Source organism: Hippichthys cyanospilos, chromosome 9, assembly GCF_059441005.1.
Source record: "Hippichthys cyanospilos isolate Australia breed blue-spotted pipefish chromosome 9, RoL_Hcya_1.0, whole genome shotgun sequence".
Taxonomy (NCBI): Eukaryota; Metazoa; Chordata; class Actinopteri; order Syngnathiformes; family Syngnathidae; genus Hippichthys; species Hippichthys cyanospilos.
Genome location: NC_142377.1, coordinates 3,088,981 through 3,116,708, shown reverse-complemented (window position 1 = coordinate 3,116,708; position 27,728 = coordinate 3,088,981). Strand labels below are relative to the sequence as shown.

Genomic DNA, 27,728 nt, shown 5'->3' with positions numbered 1-27,728 from the left:
TTGTTTTGGGGTCCAAAGATGAAAAACGAACTTGCTTCTGGCATTGGTACTGCTTCTTCCTTTAACTGCAGATCAGCCATTGGACGAGGTCTCGGGCTTTCTGGGATCTCAGGGTCCTCTTCTTCATCATCACCTTGACAAAATGAAGACAGGGATTATCATATATATTTTTATATGTTGCAAAATTGTGATATTGCTGCATTATGTTTACCAGGAAAGTCAGCGGGAGGAAAGGGGTCTTTAATTTCATTCACATTTGACTCAAACTCATCAATTTTGAGCTGAAAATGAAGAATTTGATTAAATGCACAAACAAATGATACACATTAGTTTTATTTTCAGGCTTGGTTAAAGGTATCTTACTCTGGCAGTAGTGGGAAAGCCCTCAACACCCTTGGCTCTCTGCTCCGCTAATTTCTTTGCAAGATTAGCTTTTTCCTCAGGAGTCTTGTTGGGCAAATTGGTCCTATGAATCATAAGAGGAGGATAATTTATTTCAATTACTAAAACGTGTGATCTTTTGTCCTCTTTTGCAATGCTTAGACGTCACGAACTGAAATTACCAAGAGTGAAGATGCATGTGTCTGCACAGAGGCGCCTTGAGATACGTGTTTAATTTGTTCTGCGACCATGCTCATCACAAAACATTTGTATCTCTGATCATTCCCCCCATGAAAAACAAACACTATTAATTCATTACACTCTCTACAACAAACAGAATGTTAGGTTTTAAATGAGCATAACTGCACTTGTTATTGTTGCATTGTACTTCAAAAAATGCAGTAATGCCATTATTAATTAAGAAATGCATTTTTTTCAGTATTAATGTTTTTGTTTCACTCCATCAGTTGGCCTATAGGTGCTCCTTTTGGTATGTCTGTGTCAGCCATCTGGTGACATTGTAAGAAAAGGAGACTGATGGACATGGAAATTCAAATTTTTTGACCTATTGGCCATCTAACAACATTAATTATCTTAAAGTGTAACACCGGAGCTCGGAAGGAAAATATATATGGTTCAGCAGGATGAATGGAATCCAATAGTATTTTGTTTACACTGGTTTCATTAGAGTCTCCTGGAGGCCGAGCCATGACGTAGATTCATTAATAGGCAAGTCTGGATGCTGTTAACAGCCATCTCTAGTTTATACAGGATTCCAGTCTATGATTGCTATAAACGTGCAATGCAGAGTGTATGGGTGCACTAATATTAAGAGAAAAAATAAAGGTAAACACTACATTTATGTGCCTAAACCTATTATTTCAGAATTTAAATCAATCACAGAGAGGTGGCTGTATTGGTTTCCGACACTCTGTGAGGGCAGGAGTAGATACAAGTCCTGCCCTCATTGGTCAATTGTTGTGCTGGGAGCCAATCATGTGTCCTGTAGGAGTGGCCGTCTCTCTCATGAAACTCACACACGTTGTTATGTAGGTGCGAAGGAAGATAAGAAAAGAGGTACACTGCACCAGAACGTTCTAAATCTCTTAGCTGGATTTCTTGTGTAATATATTGGAATCTCAAATGTTAACTCTGATTGTTATCATGTTTGGACAGCTGAAGGCTTCACTCTAATTAGACTTCCTGGCGCCGCTAATATAGTCGCTGCTCTTCGTGAGACTACAGCAAAAGTGATGGGAAGGGAAGGAATAAAAGTACAGTGACTGTAAAAGATTTAAATATTTACGATTTAAGTGAATGTTTGTACTTGATATTATTTGTCTTAAATCTTTAAAGTATAAATACTTTTCACATTTAAAAAAATTCAGGTACCCATATACACATGCATGAAAATTTTGTTGGGGGGTAGGGTTACTGTACTGAAACTCAACACTGCATAAAATAATTCCCATTTGTATTGAAGTTGTTGTGCATACATTAGAGTAGATTAACCTAAGTGTTTTCTTTCGCTTCTTATCCTCTGCTTTCTCCTTTTGGGCCAAAGTCAATGACTCAGCCTCAGCCAAATTATCAACAGCAATGGCCAGGAAGACATTTAGAAGAATGACTGGATAATGTTGAAGTTTAAGAAAATAACAGTAAATTAATTAGTGGGAAGTATACTGCACATTCAAGCAAATTCAAAGGATACAATTTCCACAGACAAACAGGATGATAAAGTAGATGCTGACAAGGATTCCAGGCATGCTCGGACCTCCATGTGCCATTATACCATCATACATGACAGCATTCCAGTCCTCACCTGTCAGAATCTGAAACACAGTGTAAAGGTGGAAATCACAGACTAATTACTGCAATGGTTTGTAGTGAGCCTTATCAGCAACAAAGGACAAATATCCACGACAGCAGCTAAAGAAACAGGCCTGTTACATATAAACATTGAATGCTATTAACCCATCTACCCCTACTCAATAATTTGTTGAACATGAGACCTAAAGTATACCGGTGGTGCTGAGAATGAAATGTGTGTAGAGTTAATCAAGAATAACTGCATCCAAACACATTTTGGGTTTCGTTGTTTGTATTAAAGCAAGCTCATGTTATATTAAAGCAATTTGGGAAACCCATTTAGTCACGACAACATGCGGACAGAAATACTTTCCTGCTGGTGTCAGACATGTGACACGGGATTGTTGACAGCGCAACTGTCTGCCATTCATCTCCCATTCAATGCAGGTCATTTTCATTCTCATAGTCTGAGAGTCAAAAGTTACAGATTGTCAAGACATTTTGCTGTCTTGACAAAATAGGGCCTCCCCAACCGTTTTGAGCTTGCTTTAACATAAAATTCAGACAGATGCTTGCTGGATTTTTTTCTTCAGCACAACATCCGTTTTCTGATATTGTGAATTTGTCTTTCAGCCGAAAAGCAAAAGCTCTTTTTTTTTTCTATCAATTTCTATTGAATTTCTAGCATTCCTAGTTTTTACGATTGCAAAATTTCAAACTCAATATCAATACCCACTAAAACACCCAATACCCAATCCCATTTCTAGTACTGTGGGGATAAAACTTAAAAACCAGAGCTCTTGTTTGCCTGCGCCGCTAATGTATGATTCTTGCCATGGCACGCATAATTTCAAAGCAACGGGCGTCCACTGGATGCAAGGTTTTTTTTCTGGGAGTGTTGCTAAGCAATTGTTTCACACGAGGCAATTGCGGGGGGCATCTGCAGCGGGGGGCATAACTCATACTATTTGGCTGCCTTGGCCAATCACGTTCACACATTCACTTCCTGGTTTGTCTTCCTAATGTGATATACACTCTTTGGCTGCCTTAACCAATTGCTGCTACTTTCATGGAGCATTATATTGGATATCGCTCGCGGTAGGACGTGAGCAGTCTGTCGAGCTAAAATGTGAGTCAAGAAGGTCAATCGAACTTTTCCCCCGGTCCGAACAAACAAAGCTGGCTGTCTGAAAGGTTTTGGGATTTTGAAAACGACCCGGCGCCAATGCAAGACTGACAGACAGAATGAGGCTATTGATGAGGAAATAGTCTTTCATTGACATGAAATGAGAGAATTCACATTGTATTATTTATTAATTAATAGGCCTACGCAATGTAGTTGAACGATTGATTTGAAATAAACTACCATCACTCATCTTTCAAAATAATTGTGTGCATTTATACCATAAATAAAACTGTTTATGTAATCTAGAAAAATGGCTTTTTACCAAAAAAGATTTTAAAATAATATATTTTAGCTGTAATTTCAATATTGTGATATTTTCGCTCAAGGTTATCATTACGTCAGATTCTGATATCATCCCATTTCTACTCACATTCAGAATAAATAAATAATGTGGAAGAATTGTGACTGATAATTCTCCAGATATGAGATGAACAAACAGGCAAACGTTTCATGCTGCTCACTTTAAAAAGTTTATTTTCATCTCTCGTTTGTCATAAATGTACTGGGAAATATGAATATTTTTCATTTGGGTAACAGTTTTTGACATAAAATTTTCATACTGCTATTTCCTTGGGCAAATGACAATGTGTTATACCTTGTTTTTAATTTTTGTTTAATCTTATTTTATAATATAACAGCTACAGTATATAATTTATATTTTGCTTCAAGAGTAGTTGTTGTCCACATGTTATTTTTTTGGGGGGAAAAAGCCATGTTTCTTGATAATCAAAACTTGCAAGATTTTTTTTTCATAGGAAAAAAAAGTCCCCTGTGCTATTTTTAGGCCCAAAACGACATCACCTCTGCAATTTTGTTAACATCAGTGACAAGTCAAGTAAAACACGATCAAGAAACAATGCGCCAAGTAAAAAGCGAAAATGAAACGCTTCCAAAGATTGAGAAGGACAACAAATGTTGACATGTATAAGCTAAGAAGACTTTTCTAATAAAGTAAAGTTATTTCAGTGGTTGCAATATGAAGAAGATAATGACGGAGACTACATGTAAGTTCATTCTATTATTCTAATACATTTAACTGTGACATGTGTTAATATCTGTTTTTGTATTTTCCTCACATCTTGTAAACACAGTACCGTATTTTTCGGACTATAAGCCGCGACTTTTCCTCACGATTTGAGCTGTGCGGCTTATAGTCCAGTGCAGCTTATCTGGGTTTTTTATTTATCTATTTTTGCCAGCCACCAGCAAATGAATGCGTCTATATCATCTGTTCAAGGTTTCAATTTATGGAACAACTATCAAATAGATACTGAAAAGATGTTAATCAATGGCTGTGATCATAGAGTTTTAAAAATATAATATTAAAAAAAAAGTCTAAATTGAATAAGCGTGTGTAAAATTTGGGGTCAATTTGAGATGTGTAAATTTGATGTACAGTACACAGTATGTGTGATTTTATTTATGTAATTTCCGCACTATAAAGCGCACCAGATTATATGGCGCACCCTCAATTAATGACATATTTTAAAACCTTTTCCATATATAAGGCACACCCTCAATTAATGACAAATTTAAAACTTTTTCAATCACAATATAGTAATAATCAAAGTAATAACAATAATAACTCAAATAATAACTCTAAAGGGTGAATAGCACGTCCGCCTCACAGTTCAAAGGTCCCGGTTCAAATCCACCTGGTTCCGGCCTTCCTTTGTGGAGTTTGCATGTTCTCCCCGAGCCCGCGTGGGTTCTCTCCGGGCACTCCGGCTTCCTCAAACTCCCCAAAATCATGCCTGGCAGGTGAATTGGACATACTAAATTGTCCTTAGGTGTGATTGGGTGCGTGATTGGTCGTTCGTCTCTGTGTGCCCTGCGATTGGCTGGCAACCAGTTCAGGGTGTTCCCCGCCTACTGCCCGAAGCCAGCTGAGATAGGCGCCAGCAAGCCTGCGACCCCTGTGGGGATAAGCGGCTATAGAAGATGGATGGATGGATGGTTGGATATTAACTCTAAACTCTCAATAGCATAATAACTCTAAACAGTCAATATGACCAACCTTGTTCAACTGTAAACACACAAAAGAAACAGGTAAAGTTTACTTTATCAGTTCATTCCCCATCTATGAATCCCAATCTCAATATTGATCCATATATAAGGCGCTCCGGATTATAAGGCACATCATCAGCTTTATTAAAAAATGAAGGCTTTTGGTGCACCTTATAGTGCGGAAAATACAGTACTGTATATATGACTGTATATATGAATTATGCAATATGTTTTTGTGTTCACTAAAATAATATATCAAACAAAGGGAGACTAAAATCATGCTGTTGAAATATTCATTTCAATTTTGAACTGCTATTTGACAAACAGTATTCTGTTCGTGCTGAAAATATCCATCCATCCATTTTCTATATTTTGGGACTAAACATGCAGGCATGTTCAGTCTGTTAAAGAGAGGATGTTGCTGTTGGCAGACAATTACAAAATAATTAAATAACAAACAAACAAAAAAAAAAGATTTGCATAAATATCTCATGTTATTACCTGCGGCCTATATTCCAGTGTGGCTTATCCGTGACAAAAACTATTTTTTTTGCTCATATTTTACCACTACGGCTTATATACCGGCGCGGCATATCGTCCGTAAAATAAGGTAGTTTGATCCTTAAATTTTGTCCTTTTATCTTTGGGACTCTTCTGTTGGGAGTTGGGATCCATAGTTTTTTAGTATTGCGCATCCCGAGGACCTAATACTTTTCAGAGGTAAAATGAGCTCTGAAAATGCTTTGGTGGGTTTCGACACTGACTTTCTCTTTTTTACCGTATGGTAGTTTAATGGGCATGTCTGATGGCCAATGGTTTTAAATGGTTATTTTACCCTGTCAGCTCTGACTCCATTTGCAAGTACAAGACGTTTGCAAATACAAATGGTAAAACTCAATACAAAACAAAATGCAAAGTATAATATATTCTTTCATTACCTGAAAAACAGTTATCAGTGCTTGAGGGAAGCTGTCAAAAGTGCTGCGGGGTTTTGGTTGGTCCGGAAAGTTGAACTTTCCTCCAAACACCTGCATACCCAGCAGGGAGAAGATGACAATAAAGAGGAAGAGCAGTAGTAGCAAGCAGGCAATGGAACGAACTGAGTTCAAGAGAGAGGCCACCAGATTACTGAGAGAGGTCCAGTATCTAAAACAATACACAAGAACAAAAAAAACCAAAACAAAAATTTAGCCAAAGAGAACTAATATTGTACAGTTATAGGAAAAACATGCATAGGCGGTGGTAACTATATTTGCATTTTGATTGAATATTGGCTGAAGCTTTTTAGTTTCCACTCGACTTTACGCCAGGGGTAACCGAAAGCTACTTTTTTGGTACTGAGTAACACGAAGAGCTATCAGTTTATGTGAAGACCATGATCATGTTCTTGATTTCTCACAATAATTGAGAAACAGCTGTCATAAACATGTAAATCAAGTATCATATGTAATGCATATGTCATATATGCATAATCGTTAGTAAATTTCCTAGAAAATCTCAATGTTCCATCATTTGTAAAGTATTTGCAGAACAGGTCTGCGGGCTACTCATGTGATACTTGGCGGCTGCCCAGTGCCTGTGGGCACCACGTTGATGACGCCCACTTTATGCTTATCTAAGTGGCTTGATCCTGATAGGTAGATATTTGCCATATGATATCAGATTGTTTTGCACAATATATGTTGTATGAGTGTTCTGAAAGGCAACATTCCGACTTTTCTTTGAACAAGTGTGACTTTTTTGCCGTAACATCAGTTCCTTATTTGCAATATTTACTTGGTGCTGCAAAATAATTAAATAACAATATAGTAATTTAATTATAGAACAGAATGTAATGTATGTCTTGTATGTCTTTTATCTTGTATCCATTAAAGTTGTCGTTGATCTTGTTGTCTTTTACTTGATTGAACTTTCAACTTTATGTCTGGCCATAGAGGTTTTTACCAGTGCATCTCTCAATTTTGGGCAGGGAAAATATTGTTATGATATTGTTGTGCTATGATATAGAAGGTTTATTTTGTAAATATTATTTACATATTATTTGTTGATATACTATGAATAGTACAGACATGTATTCATTAAATAAACAACTGTCCCATCTTGTTATTGAATCAGGTATTTTTAAACTTGCTGATTGTGATCGTTTCCCCCCAAAAACTGGTAGTGTAAAGTCAAGGTTCGCCCATCAGATTTCATTTTTCTTTTACTTTCTTTCAAGGGTGATATTATCAGTTCAAGACAGTACTATAATCACAACTATGTAGACATCGATCATGCTTCAATATATTTAAATAATTGAACTGACCTGCCACTACCTAAGTCGACTAAAATGTATTTACTTCAACTGTTTGAAGTTCAATTTTAATTGATATAATACAGTGTCCCTAAATTGATATTAAGCATAAAATAAAATCGATCCGCTCCCTGTCGCTTCCGTGCGACATCGGTGGTGTGCTATGCCATGGCAGCTCATTCTGGAAAGTCAAGGTGGCGCGCACGACACCCAATAAAAAACAATGGAGGAAAGTCAAACATTAGAAGAGGCTAGATTCCCGCCCCTACTCTGCACCTCTATTAAGAGTAATGACAGAAATGACTTCATTGCAAAGTGCCATACATAATTTACCTGGTGACTTTCAGCAAGCGTAGCAGACGTATGCAGCGCAGCACTGAGATGCCCATGACAGACATGATGTTCATTTGTACGAGGATGAGCTCCATAATCCCAGTGGACACCACAAAGCAGTCAAAACGATTGAAGAGTGACATGAAGTACGAAGACAAGCCAAGAGCGTACATCTTCATAAACATCTCCAGGGAAAACATGGACAGCAGTAGACTATTGATGTTGTCTGTTTATTGCAGATGTTGATTTTGGCCACCATAGCAAGTTATGCATGTGGGGGATGACAAGACAAGAATAACAACAGTTATTTAATTCCATTTGAAATAATGCGTTTTTGTTTCATGATTATCCACAGTTGGGTATAAACAAATGGTTCAAATTGATTTGTCATATGACCACAAATTTGTCTCATTATTTTAAATTTGCAGGGCAACAAAATACGTCTTGGAAATGACAAATGGAAAAAAGGAAAAAACCAACAACTATGCTTTATAGCAGATAAAACACCAGGATAAGATAATAGCAGTATTCAATATTGATTGAATATAGTTTTGAGAGATTAATTTGATTATTTTCTGACCCAGGCTAGGTTCAATTGAAAGACAGCAACTACATGTGTTTTTATTATTACATTAATATGATTTTTTTTCTAAAAGTCTTATTGAATCGATTGTTGCTGTTTTAGTGCAAAAATGAGTGATCATAGTACAGTATGTATTTCATGACCGAACTATGCATGTAGAAAACTGACCTTGCCAGTTTGAGAGCCTTTCAGACTGCTTGTGGTGTTCTGTTGCAATGGCTAGTGTATTGAAGAAGACGAGCATAATCACCCACCAGTAGAAAAGTTTGGACTTAACGTACACCAGACATTTTCGTCGTAACCAGCGGTTCCATTTGCGAGCCATTTTACTGTGCAAATGTGAAAGAGAAACATACTGTGTTTAGATAATTGTAAGTATGGAATTTAAATAAAAAAAAAGATTAAAAAAAAATCAGTGGTAGCTGGTCAATAGAGGGTGCAGGTGTGACACCCAATATATTTGACACAAATAATCAAATTGAAATATGATAACTTTTACTTAAACAGGATAAACAGTATGAAATTAACGATGAATCAAATTTGTTTTTCTATTCTGACGCACTTTTTTTGGGCACTAAAAGAATTTCCCACGGACCCGCTAAGTTTTATATTCGCAGTAGCTTCACTTTAAAGCGAAAAACTGGGCGAAGAAAGCTCATTGATGCCTGGTTTCCCTCCAGTCTTACATAGATTCATCTGAAGACAACTGATATCACTTTTAGTCCAACTCTTGCGTCAAGTGACTCCCACAGCTGAGCTGGCGCTACTGCAAAAGGCGTGACAGTCTTCAAACTAACTCAATAAAGTCAACTCAACATGATCTTTCGAGAAAAGAACGCAGCAGTCAAAGATCAAGATTTTAACTACATGCGGTTTGAGCCCATTTGGATAAAAGTAGGTATGATTGAATTAATCACAGAATGTGTTAAGACTCAGCCATCACAATGGCTTACAAGGAAAATGTTTATTTTTCAGCATAACAGTAATGTAGTGTGAAATTACAGATTTTACTTTCACATTTAATCTGGTTGAAATTGCTCGCTCACAACAAAATGACTCTGACAGGCCAATCTGACATCACCTCGCAGCTGTAATTTGAAATAAAGTGAAAACGTTGTCATAGGTTGAGGTGGCAACATTAGCATTTCGGCCCGTGTTGGTATGTTCTTATATGTTTCCAAAAAAGTGAAGATGATGGGTTGGTAAAGCACTCGTTCATGAGAAGTTAATGACAATGGAAGAGAAGTACTGTATTTCTCTGTGTACATGTCGACCTCGTGTATATGTCGGTCCCCCTCTTTTACTTCAATTTGCGTGAATTTTAAAAAAATGCAAATATAAATTTACCCTTGACTGATTACACATATCATGGCTGTCCAATAAAAACACAAGGTGTGTGTTATTAAAATGACGAAATTGCAACACTTTTAGACACAGTTATTCATCATATTTCAAATAACAAGGTGTTGCTTTTATGTGTGTGTAGGGGGGGGGGGGCAGAAACAAGACAAGTGCAAGGCAATGTACGCGCAGGTAGACGCAAATGCTGACACTAATGTTGCAAGAGTAAAACCATTTGAAGTTTCGATGCTTTATTTTTTGACACAGTTGAATGTGAAATCATCTTAAAAGCCCTCAAAAGCTTCATCACTATCTGATACAACAAATAGCTCCTCCCATTTAAATTCCAGACGTCCTCTCCTTCCTGCTTGTCATTTGCACAAACATCCTCAAACTCTTCCATGGGTAGTAATCTTGGGACCCATCCAATTTGTTTGATAGGGAGGTCTCCAGAAATGCTTTTCTGAAGCCTTTTTTACCCAAGTGACGACTGTGGCTTCGCTGTGTTTCTCTCCCCACATCTCATGTTCCTTCTTCCTGAAGTTGGCATCAGCTGGGATCACCACATCTATCATCACTACCCTCTTCTGTCCTTTGTCCACCACCACTATGTCTGGTTGGTTAGCCAGAACCTGTTTGTAAGTCTGGAAGCTGTTCTCTGGCATTTTCTGTGGTATGGCCCATCGAGATTTAGGTACTTCTATTACATGATTGTTGCCTCTCCATGAATGCTGATCCAGCTACCATCTTACACCATGCTACTATGTGCTGGACTGCCTCAGGGGCTTTACACAGTCTGTGTCTTGGGTCTGGTCTACTCTGGTATATATATGTATATATATATATATATATATATATATATATATATATATATATATATATATATATATATATTACAGTGATCCCCCCTACTTCGTGGTTAATGGGGGCTGTCAACCATCCGCGAAGTCTGAAACCCGCGAAGTAGGGTATCAGTTCCTAGATTTCTATGTGTGCCCCAATATAGCCGCAGTAACCATAAACCATCCTTTTTTTTTGGTATTTTTTGCCTATTTTATTTCATTTCTCCTATTATTGAACATTACATTATCCTTATTAACATTATTGTATATTCATTAAATAACTAATATTACTTAGTTTGTTGAGAATTTGTTCTCAGGACTGGTTATCCGCACCAAGACTCCGGTGAAAGAGTACGCAAGTCATCACGTTGAACTTCGCATTTATTTTGGCTCATGTATGGTGTATCATGTAGTATCTGTTGGATAATAAATCAACATCAATCTTAAAGTCAGTAAACTAACATATAAACACTTAATCTATGAATTTACTGTATTTTTAGCTGACATTAGCGGGTTAGCAACAACTGCTAACTATAAAGTGCAACCTCTACACAAACAAACACATAAACAGAATAAACACTCATGCTTACTAAACATAAGCAGTAGCGTGCGTTATCAACATAAATGATAATAAACTATAAATATGATCTTACGTTGTCATTCACTACGAGCCGAATGACTCACAGAGAACTTAAAACAGGAAAAGGAAATGCAACGCGACCCGAAAAATTAAAAGCATACATTTCAAAATAAGATAAAAAAACGTCAGGAACTCTAACGCTTGAAGAATTCTTAACATAGTTATCAACTAATATTACTTCATTATTTGGTTAATACGGTACTGTATAATGTACTTTTTTGCTTTTTCCCAATTTTTGTACATTTTTGCACATTTTTTTTATTTTGAAATATTTTTTATTTCCTGGAAAAAAACGTGAAGTACTGAGACCGCGATATCTGAGACCGCGAAGTAGGAGGGATCACTGTATATATATATATATATATATATATATATATATATATATATATACAGTGGTACCTCGGTACTCGACCGCCTCTATACTCGACCAAATCGGTGCTCGACCAAAAAATTCAAGTAGATAATGCATCGGACCTCGAACAGATTTTCGGTTCTCGACTAGCCGAGCCGAGCCGAGCCGACCCGAACGCGCTCCTCGGCCCTTCTCGGCCAGTGGGTAAGCGCCAGTTCAACTCAGACCCCCAGCGGAGTAAGACGTTTGTTCGAGTATTTCTTCCCGGATTTAAACTTTTTCGTGTTGCTCTAGCCCTTAATAATGGATCCAAAGAAAGACAGTGATAAGGGGAAGGCAAAGAGGAAAACAATGAGGACCACTATTGAACCGAAGAAGGAAATTATAGCAAAATATGAACGTGGTGTACGAGTGTCCGACCTCGCGTCGCAGTTAGCTAGCGTCATCATCGAAGGAGTAACTCCCTCCCGTCCTCTCCACATCCATTCCTGTATGCCATCAACCACTCTCCAAAACGTAAGTAAATTATACAGAATGGTTTATAATGCTTTATTTATCTTTATCTTTATCATGTACTGCTTGTGCACATTTACTTGTGCACACATACTTTCCATTATTTCTTATGGGAAAATTGGTTTCGGTGTTCGAACAAATCGGTGCTCGACCACCACCTCAGAACGGATTATGGTTGAGTACCGAGGTACCACTGTATATACATATACATATATATATATATATATATATATATATATATATATATATATATATATATATATATATATATATACTAAAACAAGAAATGCTTCATAATCATAATGAGTGCTTTTTCAGCTTGGCTCCGTCGTTTGGCTCAAGTTGCATGTAATAGTTCCACTTTATAAATGTATAAGTGTAAGTTCTTGTGGAGAACAAGTTGTGCACTGTCGAATGAGGTAATTACAACTGTCAGCAGAACAGATGGACTATGCAGCAGAACAAATAAAGGCTTGTGAAACATGATCAATAGTTTCCTCAGATGTTCTTGGTCCCCCACTCCTCCATTTATCTAGCACTGTCCCTGCCAACATATATTTCTTGTGCATGCATACCTATAAAGTACGCACCATGGAGAAAACTCAATCAGCCACCACTGATGGGAATAAAAACAAAAAAATAAACAAAACAAGCAAAAAAAAAAAAACTTACTAGTAATACATTATCAACTGCATTGTGTCCATTTTACCAACACTTCCTGCCTCTGATCCTCCATTTTCGGTAGGAAGCAAACCTTAACAGAATAACACAGTTTCATATAGTTAGCGTTGTTATGTTGACTGCCAAGTAGTTTCTCAATAAAGTATGATTTCCTTTCTGAGTGTCAGATACATGAGGACATATCTTACAGTATTGCAGCTTGCCAAATGTGCAATAACAGCCCAAAATGAGCACCGTATTTATCAGAGTACAACTCAACCTCGCTTATAAATTGACCCCCTCTTCTTTACTTCAATTTGGGTCAATTTTGAGATTAGGTTTGGGTTTGACTTTAGTTGTTGCACAGATCATGGCTGTCCAAATATAACACATGGTGTGTGTTAATGATGAAATTATGGTACTTTTCGATGCATTTCTGCATCATATATTGAATAATATACTGTTGCGGTTATGGAGGGAAGAGGGGTAAGGCGGGGGCAAGACAAGACTGAGAGGCAATGTACGCATAGACGCAAATGCTGAAACTAATGTTGCAACAAGAACATGTTTTGAAGTTTGAATGCTTTATTTTTGAAACAGCTGAAGATTAATTTGTGTATTGTGAGAAGTCCTAAAAGTCATCATCACTATCTGAGAGGCCACATAGTTCCTCCCATTTAACGTCCCATTTAATGTCCTTATCATCCTCCTTGGCATTCGTTCAAACATCCTTGTAACTCGTTAGTCATCTTTAGACCAGTCCAATTTGTTTGAAATTTAGGTCTTCGGAAATGATTTGCTGATCATTTCAAATGGGATATTATCCCAAGCTTTCTTTAGCCAAGTGATGACTGTTGTGAGATTACAGCATGGAAGTTTGCTTCTCGCTGTTCCTCCCACCACCTGCCCACATCCATACAGGCTTGTTCAAGCGCACATCCAAGGGCTGAAGGAGACAAGTCAAACTGTATTCTTCTTTTCATAATGCGTCAAAGTGCGTCTAAAAAAAATGAGCCACATTGTTGACAACAAAGAGGCAATTAGGCAGCACTAGACAAAAGTGTATTTTTACAAAGTTCTGTGAAAATGTTCTGAAACAGATGCATACAATACAGAATTAAATACAGATATGTGGAAAATAAATTGGTCAGTTTTGAGTTATGTAGTTATAATATGGCCCCTATTACGGGAGTTGAAAATAAGAAAAAAAACAAAAAAACGACTTGTACTCAGAGAAATTCGGTGAATGTATAGTGGACGGTTTTTTTTCATGTTGCAATGTTTTCTCATACCCTCTTTACGGTATTTTCCCGGCTTTGCGACAAAAACAATTGTCATGACCCTAGGGTATATTTGTGTTATTTGGTTCGTTTTCATCTGCAAGCGTTTTTAGGTTGCACTTATTTTCTGCTGCCCGTCATACTGAATCCATGCAACGCGTCACGACAATGCTGGTCCGCCATTGGTCGGTGTCTCCTTACGGAGATGCTGGTCTGCTATTGGTCGGCCTCACTCGTTTCAAAATGGCGGAATGGTAAAGCTTTGTTCTTTTGTGATTGGTTACAAAACCATATGTATAGTGCATTTTACTGCTTAATTAAAAACTCAATGGATTAGCTATGGGTCCCAAGATTGCTAGTGATGTTAAAGAGAGAAGTAAGAAGATGATTTATATGGAAACGAAGCTGGAGATAATTAAGAAATACGAAGGTAGCCTAGCCTAGGCTACCCTTACTAGGGAATATGGGCATAACAAGTGCCACTCAAAGGTAAATAAATCCATTCTATACTTATTTTAATGATATTTTCTGATTGTATACATGTACCATATTTTTCGCACTATAAGGCGCACCGGATTATAAGGCACACTCTTAATTAATGACATATTTTAAAACGTTTCCATATATAAGGCGCACCAGATTATAAGGCGCATCCTCAATTAATGACATATTTTAAAACTTGTTCAATCACATAACAGCAATACTCAAAGTAATAACAATAATAACTCAAATAACAACTCTAAACTCTCAATAGCATAATAACTCAATGTCAATACATTCAACCTTGTTCAACTGTAAACAAACACAAGAAACAGGTAAAGCTTACTTTATCAGTTCATTCCCCATCTATGAATCCCAATCTCAATATTGATCCGTATATAAGGCGCACCTGATTATAAGGCGTGCTATCAGCTTTAAAAAAAAAAAAAAAAAAAAGGTGCGCCTTATAGTGCGGAAAATACTGTATATTATATATTCGTGGCACCTACTATACTATTTTGGTACCAATTTTTAATTATATATATATATATATATATATATATATATATATATATATATATATATATATATGTGTACAATTTTGATGTTTTTACCTGGGGTTCTAAACGCATTAGCTATTTAACATAGGTTTGGATTGCCCGCCATATGGTGAATTCGCCGGACGAGCCAACCCAAGTAACGTATTAATCTTGTAACACGGGGGTCCACTGTATTATCTCACTGAGCAGCAAAGACTTTTTGCAAACGTAGCAAAGGTTACAAAATCATGAGGCTGGAAGTCGCAAAGTTTATCTTGCGCAAAGAAATGTTGACCATCCTTTACTATCAAACCTATATTTCTTGAATATGCAGTAGCAATTTCAATCAGGGATGGCAAGCGGCATATACACTTTATGCAATGGAGGACGCATAACATAATATTTCATGTGCATCCTTACCCCAAACTGGCATTTTTCCAATATTTGTCTACAGTATTCAATTCCTCAAGCTTTGGTCCTTACTTTGTCCTTCATGATCATTATCCATGACCTCAGCTTGTGTGATCCACTCCATGTAACCCTTCAGGTCTTCATCCAGCTGCTGTGTCTCCCTCAGTTTCTGAAACTCACCTCGGGACTTGGCCTTTTCTCGTTCTTTGGTGAATTCACTAGGGACGAAAAATAAAAATAACACACAAAGAGTCTGTAAATCTCACAGCAAAATGAAAATAGTGGCATATAATCATATGAAATCTTAAAAAGCTAATAAAACCATTTGCAAGGTGAAAAAAAAAGTACTTCAAATATTCATACCCACTGAGAACACCAAGAACCAGGTTGAGAACAAAGTATGAACCAACCAGGATAAGTGTGGTGAAAAAGATCCAGGGCCATTCCATTCCAATGGCATCATTCACCTGTTAATTGGTTTTGATATTACATATCCTTGCTTTGTGTCAAATGTGAGATTGAAAACACACACAAGAACAGAAATCTCTTCTTTTATACCATACTATAAATTTACCCAATACAGGACATCGGTCCACCCTTGTGTAGTGATACATTGGTACACAGTCAGCATGGAAAACCCCAAGTTGTCAAAATGAGTGATGCCATGGTTTGGCCCAGGCCATCCGGCCCGACACTCGGTGCCATTGATGGAACAACGACGCCCATTGCCTGCTTGGGCACATGGGGAAGGCTTTTCATTTTCCACTGTGGCAATGATGTCTGATTATGGACAAAATAACATAGATTAATGTGGGTCAGTGCATTCATTGTAATAGATGCTTTGTCAAGGTAGAAAGCAATCTATTTTATGTTTATTTTAAAACCAAAATTATTGTATTTTAAAAACAGCGGTCTGACTTGTATTTACTGCATATAGGTTTATGTGCATATTGTACACATACAATTACAACACAATATGTTTGCAATGTAAAAAAGAATACAAGAATGTGTAGCATTACCTACCAGTGCCTGTGTAGTAGCACGTTTTATGCATCTTGCATTTGAATAACTCAAGAGCCATTATAGAATAGATGGTAACCATGAAAAACACTAGTAGTGTTATATGAAACAAGGGCAGCATCGACTTCAGGATGGAGTTCATGACAACTTGCAGGCCTAAAATGGAGCAAAATTATTTTTATAATCAAACAACATTTGTATATCGATGAAAGCAAAAGTCATCAATCAATTGTCTGTGCAACGCGAGCGGCTCATAAATCGGTTTGAACTTTCGAAAATTGTTTGTTTGTTAAAAATTATGAGAAAAATTTGGTAGTTGTCCATTCCTGATTATAACCTTGTAGTTAAATTTAATCTGTAGTCGTTTGGCAGGTAAAAATAAAAAAGAAATGTAAAAATCAAGAGATTAGCAATGTAAAGCCACATATGCTTAGCCATACACATAAATACATTTTCAGACCTACAGTATTTATTGTATCACATTTAGTGCATTGAACAGTATAGCTAAAAGAAGTCAATGTTGGAAGCAGGTTCTATTCTTCTATAGATTTATATGAGTGTAGTGCCAGAAGGCAGTTTTACAAGTTATTTTTTAATGAGGTGCTACACTGCAACCCAGTGGCAATGTTGTCCTGTTTATCTTTTTAGAGTAAAGTATCAGAAGTGTCTCAAGGCCTCATTGTATGTGTGTGTAGGTGTGTGTGTGTGTGCAAATGTGTATGTGTGTGAGTGTGTTAGTACGCACTATATATTGCCTGTCACCATCAAGCTAAAAAGTACTGAGGCATCATTTTCTCGTGCTATTGCTCAGACCTACCAATAAATAACACCCCGTCCCCTGGCACAACCGCCTTTTTTGTAAAATTCACAAGGAGCAAAACTTGGTAGACCCTTTTTCGTTTACTCTAGAAATAAAGGGATTTGGTTAGACCCCTTGACTCTTCATTTTGCTCCACTCTACAATGTTAGATCTAACAATCTAATCTTACTTCCTTTTCTCAGAAGGCAGAATCAGGTGGGGACCACAAAAGTGCTATTTAAGGCGCATCTTCTTTCTTCAAACATGGAAAGGGAATTACAAATCAGCCTTTGTCCACATAATCGAAAAAAAACAAGTAAAAAAATAAAAGCCAAGATGTTGGACAATGTGCTATTACCGAGCCGGCCACTTCTTGTTAGCAACCAGTAGCGACTAGCTGCTGGCTACCATTTTGCTGCCACCTTTTTTGGAGTGTAGATAATGCAATTAACTTGCACTTTGTCATCTAAGTATACATTGAACCATTTTGTCCAAAAAAGACAGATCAGAATAGATTCAAAAACCAGATGTGGGCAACTTACAGTTTTTTGGCTGGTCTGACACTTGCCATTCGTCAGAGCCCTGCGCTCTTTCCGTCATCGTAGGTCCGTCATTGTTATCGAGCCAGGCGAAATTGTAATCGTCAGTCCATTTTTGCCCACTCTTCCACAACCACCAGAGCCCGCATTTTTTTTTTTTTTTTGGTAGTCTGTTGTTCTTTGGCAGTGATCTAGTTGTCATGGTTTGTTGGATTCTGGGTGGTGGGTTTATTTTGAGGGGTTCTGTTGTTTTCTGTTTGTATAGTTCCTGCTTCTGCTCGTTAGTTTTGATTTAGTCTACCTGTCCACGTTACCTGCCCCTCGTGTGTCCTCCAATCCGCTCCTCTTGCCTATTGTTCCCTGCCCAGCTGCCGTGCGTCTGTCTGATTAGTGTGTGAGTGTATTTGAACCTAGTTTTCGTTACAGCCCCTTTCGGATCATTGTCGTATTGTCGTCTTGTAGTCAGATCTCACCCATCGTCCGTCAGTCCCGTGTTGTTTGCCGTCTGTCTGTTAGTGTTTGTTTTCTGTTTTGCCAGCCTGCCTGTGCCCTTAGTTAGAGTTTTTGCTGTCCTGTTTTTCCCGGCTTTTGTTCCCATTCCTTGTGTTAATAAACATGGACTATTACATGCATTCCCTGTCTCGACGCCCTCCTGCTTTTCGGTCCTCCACCTCAGCAACCACGCCAGCCTTCCTCCCGTCTCGCACACCCGTGACACTAGTTCTGTCTGCATTCATACCAATTCTTTTTTTTTTTTAACTAAACTTAAAATCAATGTCGTCTATGCTTTTTCAGTTATACTGCAACTAAAGCACAAAAAAAAACATGTTTTGTATTCCACATTTGAGGGAATTCAGAAAGAAATGCCCGAATGGCATGTCAGAATTCTCTGGTTTATTACTTATTAGCAAGCAATTTCTTCACGTAAAACATACAGTATTTAAAAAGCAAAATAACACAAAACATCATTTAAGACTTAATTCTAATCATTACTTGTAACTTCAGGTTGGTGAGATTGTGTCCAGTATGAGTTTTGGTTTTTGAAACCAGAAGTAAAGAAAGGGTGTAACTTCAAAAAAGTCTCTGGTAAAGTCAGCTCTGTTATATCTGTATATATTGAGCTGTGAATCGAACCAACCCCTTTTATTCACTCATATGATCATGTTACCTCACTGCTTGGTGACGTTCTAAAGCAGGTGTGTCAAACTCATTTTTACTGTGGGCCACATTGTAGTTCTCATTTCTGTCAGAGGGCCGGTATGACTGTGAAGTCAAATCTTTTTTAAATGCTTTTGTAAAACACGCACCAAGTTTTGAAATCAGAGGCTGGCAAAAACTGATTGTGAATTAAAGAATGCTTGTATTTTCTCCCCTGATTTTTAAAAGTTGAAGACAACTTGCAAATTTGCTATTTTAGCCAGAAACTTGAAGTCAAATCAGCATTTTGCGGGTCACATAAAATGATGTGGAGGGCGGGATCTGGCCCCCAGGCCTTGAGTTTGACAAATATGTTCTAAAGTGATTATTGTTAATTTGATTGCAGATTGTACTATAAAGATTCACCAACATAGCAGATAATCATGTAAGCCAGTTGAATGATATTTAAGTAATCAAAAACCGGTGTGGTGGGCTGACGGAACTGACGAAATTTCTAACTCGACGATTACAACGACAGATGAAAATTGCACTTCCGATATTTTTAATTCGCCTTTCTTGTGGGGGGCATTCCTCAGTCCATGGGCAAAACTGGCATCTGTCAGTGATGGACTGAAGGACAGGCCGTCAGTGCTGATAAAGTGCCCACCTCTGACAAAAACCCTTACAACCCCTACTAATAAGATATTACATCAGTTTCTGCTATGTCTTGGTTAAAAATCTCAGATTGGAAAACTGCGAAAACTGCTCGCTGGTGTTGTCTTTGTGACAAAATCAGAATGTTCTGAAAAGGTGCTTTGCTTACTTGGGACTCCAGACACAAGCCTCAGTGGTCGAAGGACTCTGAAAGCCCTCAGAGCTTTCATATCAAAACCACCACCTTTTTCTCCAACTACAGGCTCCACTCCACTGATATGATTAATAGCGTCCACAATCACAGTAAAAAGTCTGAAATTGCAACAAAAGTCAGATTAATACCATCTCAAAAATTGGAACATCCAGGTATAATTTTGAAAGACAAAAACCTGTGACGTGAAAGCCACCAAATAAAAAGCACACCTCTAAAAGTGAAAATCAAGTGGACTTATACAGAACTTTACAAAGGCTCACATTCACCCATTCAAGCACATTCATACCCTAACAGAGGCTGCTGTCATGAAGAGCGCTGTCTGGTCCACTGAAAGCAAATATGTATTCAGTGTCAGCGCTCAAGGACACTATCACATAGTCAGGGAATGCACTAACAACCTTCTGGTTGAGAAATGAACACTCTACCGCTAAGCCATGCTTCATGCTTAACCACGATTTTCGAACAAAGACAAAAGGTTTATATATTGTTTTTTTTTTAAACTTACCCGACTGATACACAAACAAAGTCTAAAATATTCCAGCAGTTTCTTAAGTAAGCGTCAGCATGAAAAAGAAATCCATAGGCAATTATCTTCAGGAAACATTCTATGGAGAAGATGATGAGAAAAATATATTCCAGGCTTTCCTGCAAAACAACCACGGCATAGGTAAGTGGCACATAACCACAGCACAATCACAATTGTACACAGAAAGAACCTCTGCATCATTACATGCACAGTCAAATTGTTTTCTTTCATTCAGTTCTATTGAATGGCACGGACCGCATACCAACAATACACCAGCACCCAAAAGCAACTAAATAAACTGCATTCCTGTTAGCACCTGGTTTTAGCAGCATTTATATATATATATATATATATATATATATATATATATATATATATATATATATATATATATATATAATTTTTTTTTCATAATATGTAATTGGTATTTGCTTTGATTCATTAGCATGCAAGGACACGTAGACAAGGACGATGGGCTTGGGTAACGGTTTTATCCCCATGAAGGGCAGTGGGATAATTCAGTCAGTGTTATGTATCTAAAATAGACTGGTATGATGTAAGCAATGTAAAAGCAGGGAGTGCATGCCTTCCCTGAAATGGGAGAGGCCATTAAAACATTCCAATACAGTGTGGGTTTGTAAGTGACATCAATACATCGGACCCAATAGAAGTGAGACATACAATAAAACAAATACAGTGCAGTGATGTTCAATATAAATGAACTCGAGAGCAGTGCAGTCCTCAACATAAGGTTATTAGGTTTAAAAGGTTTGGGTATGATAATATCCACATATATATATCACCACAGGTGGCACTTTGAAGCAGTGACTCGCACATCCGCCTCACAGTTAAAGAAACCAGAGGTCAAATTCACCTGGCTCCGGTCTTACTGGTTGGGGTTTTTCATGTTCCCCCCAAGCCTACGTGGGTTCTTTCCGGGCACTCCGGCTTCCTTCCACTCTCCAAAAACATGCATGGCAGGTGTAGTGGAAATACTAAATTGTACACGGGTGTGATTGGATGCATGAATGGTTGTTGAGCTCTGCCCTGAAATTGGCTGGCAACCAGTTCAGGGTGTCCTCCGCCTACTGCCAAAAGCCAGCTGGAATAGGCACCAGCAACCCTTGTGAGGGCTAAAGAAAATGGATGGATGGATATACATCACCACAGTCTCAAAGGGCTTCACGGGTGAAAAAGAAAAAAGAAATAACATATAGGATCACACAGAACTTTGCAAATATACAACGGCATTCCCCTGAACAAAGCTCCCAGAAAGGAGAGGGAAAAACTCAAAAACCCCATCTGGGAAAAAATAAGAAACCTTGTGAAAGGACTTCAGACGCGAGGAGACCCTTCCAGGCTCAACAGGTTGCACTAGATGGTAAGTGCCAAAAATAACACATTGTGTCATATTTAGCAGTAAGTGTCCATGACGATGCCATGAAGACGCCATGACGCCAGGAGATGCCAAGATCCCTCACAAACTGGGACCATTCCAACATATATATACACACGTGGACAAAATTGTTGGTACCCCTCAGTTAAAGAAGGAAAAACCCACAATTCCCACTGAAATCACTTGAAACTTACAAAAGTAACAATAAATAAAAAATTATTGAAAATTAAATAATCAAAATCAGCCATCACTTTTGAATTGCTGATTAACATAATTATTTAAAAAAACAAACTAATGAAACAGGCCTGGACAAAAATGATGGTACCCATAACTTAATATTTTGTTGCACAACCTTTTGAGGCAATCACTGCAATTAAGCGATTTTTGTATTTGTCAATGAGCGTTCTGCAGCTGTCAACAGGTATTTTGGCCCACTCCTCATGAGCAAACTGCTCCAGTTGTCTCAGGTTTGATGGATGTCTTCTCCAAATGGCATGTTTCAGCTCCTTCCACAGATGTTCAATGGGATTCAGATCCGGGCTCATGGAAGGCCACTTTAGAATAGTCCAACGCTTTTCTCTCAGCCATTCTTGGGTGTTTTTGGCTGTGTGTTTTGGATCGTTGTCCTGTTGGAAGACCCATGACCTGCGACTGAGACCAAGCTTTCTGACACCAGGCAGCACATTTCTCTCCAGAATGCCTTGATAGACTACAGATTTAATTTTACCTTGCACACATTCAAGACACCCTGTGCCAGATGCAGCAAAGCAGCCCCAAAACATTACTGAGCCTCCTCCATGTTTCACCGTGGGGACAGTGTTCTTTTCTTCGGGGAGACGACCAACGAGGACACCACTGCTGAAAAAAAAATCATAAAAAAGCGAGACTGGAATTTGCAAAAATGCATGTTGACAAGCCACAAAGCTTCTAGGAGAATGTCCTTTGGACAGATGAGACCAAACTGGAGCTTTTTATTAAGGCACATCAACTCTATGTTCATAGACTCAAAAACCAAGCATACGAAGAAAAGAACACTGTCCCTACGGTGAAACATGGAGGAGGCTCAGTAAAGTTTCTGCCCACTGACACGGTGGAGATAAAACCAATCCAAATTTTCTCTGCTTGGTGCTAATGCAAAAGTGCACCTTTACATCCCTGCAGCATGAGTAGCTAGTGAGGAGTGTCGTTTCTACAGTAGGTGGTTTAGTTAATGCACAAAGAGCAGAGTTGAACCCCGATAATGTGGGCATGCTTGTATTTAAAAAAGGCAAAAGAAAAACCAAAACAATGACCTTTTAAAATTTTAAATTTAAAAAAATGCCGTACAGATGGGACCAATAAAAACTTAGTATTCCACTTGGTAATGTGAAAAAAAACATGTACGCTGTACCCCGGGGGTCCACTGTATAGTTTTTTCATACTCTGGCCATTATTACATACTGTCGCCAATATTGATCATTCTCTTTAAGCATAGTGTCAAGGGACAATTTGCAAGTACAGAATATCTGTACTTACATTTACAATCTGTATTAGGTGTAGTGTAATGTTATCTACCTTGTCATATTTTCTTCCCGTTATATTCAGGGTCATGGGGAAGATGAGGCCGAGCCCAGCTGATATAGAACAAGAAGCAAGCTAGACTTTGGAATGATCACCAGCCACTGCACACATTCCATAAAAAAACATTCTAACAAGCAATCATTCATATCTTTAGGCAAATGCGAAAGTACCCACAAAAGCAAAGGGGGAACATGTAAACACGAAGCAATGAGAGCCCAAATTCCAGCACACATTAACACCCATGAACTTTCTTGCTGTGAGGCACCCCACTCATGGCATTTTATTTCATGTTTCAATAATGCGGTTGTCACGCTGACAACAGTTGTCATTTAGCATTCCAATCCCTGTGGCAATGACTGAGGATTATGCTATTTATTAATAATGAGCTTTTATCTACCCTCTGCAACAAATTCCACGGAGCAAAAGAATTGTTTCATTCAGATATTGGATGTAATACATGACTCTCTCTTTTTGTTACAGTAACTAGGACACAATGTTCCTGAAAGAGGATGTACCATCATTAGAGCGTGTACTATGTGTGTTCTAAGTTAGTATACTACAAATTTATATTCCGAACAACCTCCTGGCATCCTCCTGTGTCAGCCGATTTCGAGCATTTTGACCCATTATTCAAGGCCGACTGAATATTGTTTGCTATGTCTATGTAAACATGTGTCATACCATATTAAATATCGGATTCCATTATTTACCAAAAAAAGAAAGAAAAATTAGAGGTTATTCCACTCTTTTGTAATCACTGTCTGAACATGGGTAATTTTAGTGACATCATGCTATTTTGGAAAAAACAAGGAGAAAATTAGCTTTTTGTAAAAAGATGGGTTTTCTACACGATGACTTTGACACTGATATATTTAGGTTTAGAGGCACCTGAAACATCTGAAAAACAATGAAAATGTTTTTCATGGCAAAATAACAGTTTGTGTCTAAACAGCAACATTTACAGCATATTTACATATTTTTGTCTATTTACAAGGTATATGTGAATGCATGTGTATTTAAATCCAATACTTGATTTTTGTGTAATAATATTCAACACATTTTCGTGGATGCAAGCGGACACGGCAAAATTTGCAGCTATTTTATTCATCTCCATCATGGATGCACTTGATAGAAATCAACATACCTCAGCATACAGAAGCATTATGTTAGATGACTTTGCGGTTTCTTAGAAGATTCTGGGAATGGATCGCTGCTGACGAATCTGCCTTGGCTGAATTTGCCATCAGATGACCTGGAATCCTCTAAACCAGCGGTTCTCAAAAAGGGGTCCATGAAATAATTTGGGTATTTTGGAACTGATTTAATTGATCTTTTAACAGTTACAGATGTGTCCCTTGTGTGGCTTAGTCTTCATTGTTGGGCTTTCTTGGTGCCACAAATGCAGAGTTGCATTTTGTGGTGGGGAAGGATGGGGTTCAATTTGTGTACATTTAGTATCATAAATAATTTTTGAATATGGGAGTTACCTGAGTTATGTTTGGTGCATTTTCTTTTCTTTATAGTTTTACAATATAAATGAGCGAGAGCTGTACTACTAACACAACTAAATTATGGTACACTCATTTGCTGTTCACTGTCTGTCTACCTGGATAGAAGTCATTGTAACATCTAGGAAGGACAGATCATTGGCTTATTAACCATAAAATATATTTTTTGCGTTCATTCTATTTCATATTAAATTGTGAAAGTGTTCATGACTTTTCAATAAAGCAATCAATTCAACCAATCAATTAATATATTTTTTAAAAAGTAATCATTTTTAAATATGTCAAAATGTGTTTGGTGTCTGCAATTGCTTGTTAATGAGGCAATGAAGCCAGCAAAGCTAGTGCTGGTTTTGGCTAAATGGTTGGCAGCAACCTTTTTGACCAGCTTTGTTATAAGGAGGCGTGCAATTTGCAGTTTTTATTTTCAAAACTTCAGTATAGCTAGAAAGTAACAAATATACTTGTTGTCAAATTGAATATGTTGCTGAATAAAAACGGCACTTAAGTTGAGCTTCAATGATTTTTTTTGTTTGTTTCTGCGAACATTTGCAATGGGGGTCTCTAAAAATGTTGCTTTCTAAAAGGGGTCCTTGACTCTAAAAGTTTTGAGAAATCATGGTTTAAAAACCACTTTGCAAACAATGCCGCTGCCGTTGAAAGTCGTTGACACATGCCAGTTGCTCAGGATCCAGTCTGTCAGCTTTGTCTCCATTATTTGGTCTACCACAAGGCAAACTTTGCCAGATTGTGAGCAAATTTAAAGCTGATCGCTTGGATGATGCCCTTATATCTTTTTTTTTAATCTTTTTCTCTTCCAGTATTCCTTACGCCCCCCCCCCCCCCCCACACACACCTACGCACGCACGCACACATGCACACGCACACGCACACCATGCTCTGCTCTCTTTTTTAGGCCACGTCATTCTAACCATCAGGAGCAACACTGCTATCAAACGGTCACAGTCAATCACTACTGTGCTCAATTGGCTTATTATTAAGAGTGTTGGCCACAAGTGGCATCTACTCATTCATTAAAAAAAACAAAAAACAAAAAAAAACAAGTCAACAAGAACTCTTGTCACTGGCACACAACCCAAGTATTTTACATTGTGAAAATGATCATAATGGCCAGTCAACAGGCATTTACACAAAGTGACCTGTGACAATTTATAGAACCATGAGCTCAGATGATTAGCAGAGAAATTACAGATGAGTAATCAAGTTGAAACCTATTCCAAATGACTGAGCAACACCGGACTCACCATCATCTAATAAACGGCAGTCTAAAGACAAGAGTGTAGCTTTTTGCTTCACAAAACGTTGCTCGGACAAAAATACATGCATTAACGCTGACGCACCAGATTGCTGTTGGTGATGTTGCTGTCTTCCTCAGGCATGGGTAAGTACACAGCAAGGGCCACACAGTTGGCAAAAATGGCCAGGAGGATAATGATTTCAAAAGGTCTGAAATTCATTTCAAATAAAGAAAAATACCAATGCCTTCCTGATCAATACTGTATTCTAAACTTTGTTTTGATGGCTGCAGGAAAAAGAACATCTTTCAACATGAATTTTCTTTACCATTCCGGTTTTATCTTTAGTACAAAATCAATATTTAGCATTTAAAGGTAACTTGCCAAAACGCATTTCACAATTCTACTTATCCAATTCGATGCCATGATATTTGTCTGAGCCGTTTCCCTTTCAGTTAGGATACTTCCACTCCACAATACTGATGCAAGCTCGACGGAAGGGATTCCTCAGTGTCAAGAAGAGAAGAGAGCGAGCAGGCCTTGGATTGCCTCCAGTAGCCATCAGTTTCTTCAACTTTTCCTTTTGTTTTCTCTTCAGAGTTTCTTCATCCATGATGAAGGACGATAAAGGGGGACCGTTACTGTCTGCCATTTCAACAATTTAGCATTTACCTAAAACTAAAAGTGATATTCCGCAAGTTCATTCAGTGCTCTCGCTCATCTTTCTGTGTCTGGGGAATAGATGTCACCTCTACTTGTAGAGGACTGCTTGACTGAACAGCTGCTTGGTCAAGAGAATAAATATAGACAATGAACTTGGCAGTGGTAGCATGAGGTGACATGACATGTGTATCGTTATAATCTAGAGGGAACTTATTGTTTTGAAGCGTCTATCTCTGACACTGCTTGAAGTAGAAGGTGTAAACATGTTTTACATATTCAACATTTTAATAATATCCACATTAGATTAGCCGCCGTTGTAAAACTCAGTGAACCCACAACATTCAGCGATTGCATAATGCTAGTCAAGATAATATTTGTGTTTGATGATTGATAATGACTTCAGCAATCATACACTCTGTAAATGTGGTGAGGAAGCATTGATAATATTTTGCTAATATATTCAAATTATGAGTCGACTGTATGGCCTTTAAAACACTGAAAATGGTGTATAAATATTAACATTTGTGACAAAACAGCAAAAACTATTTCGGATTTCTTGATGAAACAACCCCCCACTCCTGACGACGTCTGAAGAATTTCTGGTTACTGTATTTCTCCGCGTACAAGTCTAGTTTCATTTCCCTCATTTTCAACCCCAAGATTGCAAGTGTCTGACTTTTACCCACATGACTCAAAACCAGAAACATTTTCTCCACATTCATTCATGAATTACATTAATTCAAATGCAAAATAAGTAATATGTCATTTACAAGGTTTAAAATGTGTATATGCATATGCTTCTACTTCAA

At 37.8% G+C, this 27,728-nt stretch overlaps 1 protein-coding gene across 1 annotated transcript in view; it reads right to left on the bottom strand.

Moving 5' to 3' along the window:
* LOC148417710 (dihydropyridine-sensitive L-type skeletal muscle calcium channel subunit alpha-1-like) overlaps positions 1–26,908 on the bottom strand; it is a 53,735-nt gene extending 26,827 nt beyond the window's left edge. Inside the window, exons 1-17 of the mRNA XM_088422737.1 lie at positions 26,721–26,908; positions 26,362–26,467; positions 20,519–20,658; positions 19,969–20,111; positions 16,674–16,826; positions 16,225–16,430; positions 16,014–16,117; positions 15,723–15,868; positions 12,953–13,034; positions 8,761–8,921; positions 8,010–8,235; positions 6,322–6,529; positions 2,093–2,213; positions 1,894–2,008; positions 364–466; positions 212–281; positions 1–133 (exon numbers count right to left, since the gene is read on the bottom strand). Coding sequence (XP_088278863.1) covers positions 1–133; positions 212–281; positions 364–466; positions 1,894–2,008; positions 2,093–2,213; positions 6,322–6,529; positions 8,010–8,235; positions 8,761–8,921; positions 12,953–13,034; positions 15,723–15,868; positions 16,014–16,117; positions 16,225–16,430; positions 16,674–16,826; positions 19,969–20,111; positions 20,519–20,658; positions 26,362–26,467; positions 26,721–26,908 — 2,405 coding nt within the window. The remainder of the gene's footprint in view (positions 134–211; positions 282–363; positions 467–1,893; positions 2,009–2,092; positions 2,214–6,321; positions 6,530–8,009; positions 8,236–8,760; positions 8,922–12,952; positions 13,035–15,722; positions 15,869–16,013; positions 16,118–16,224; positions 16,431–16,673; positions 16,827–19,968; positions 20,112–20,518; positions 20,659–26,361; positions 26,468–26,720) is intronic.
* Positions 26,909–27,728: the final 820 nt, after the last annotated feature.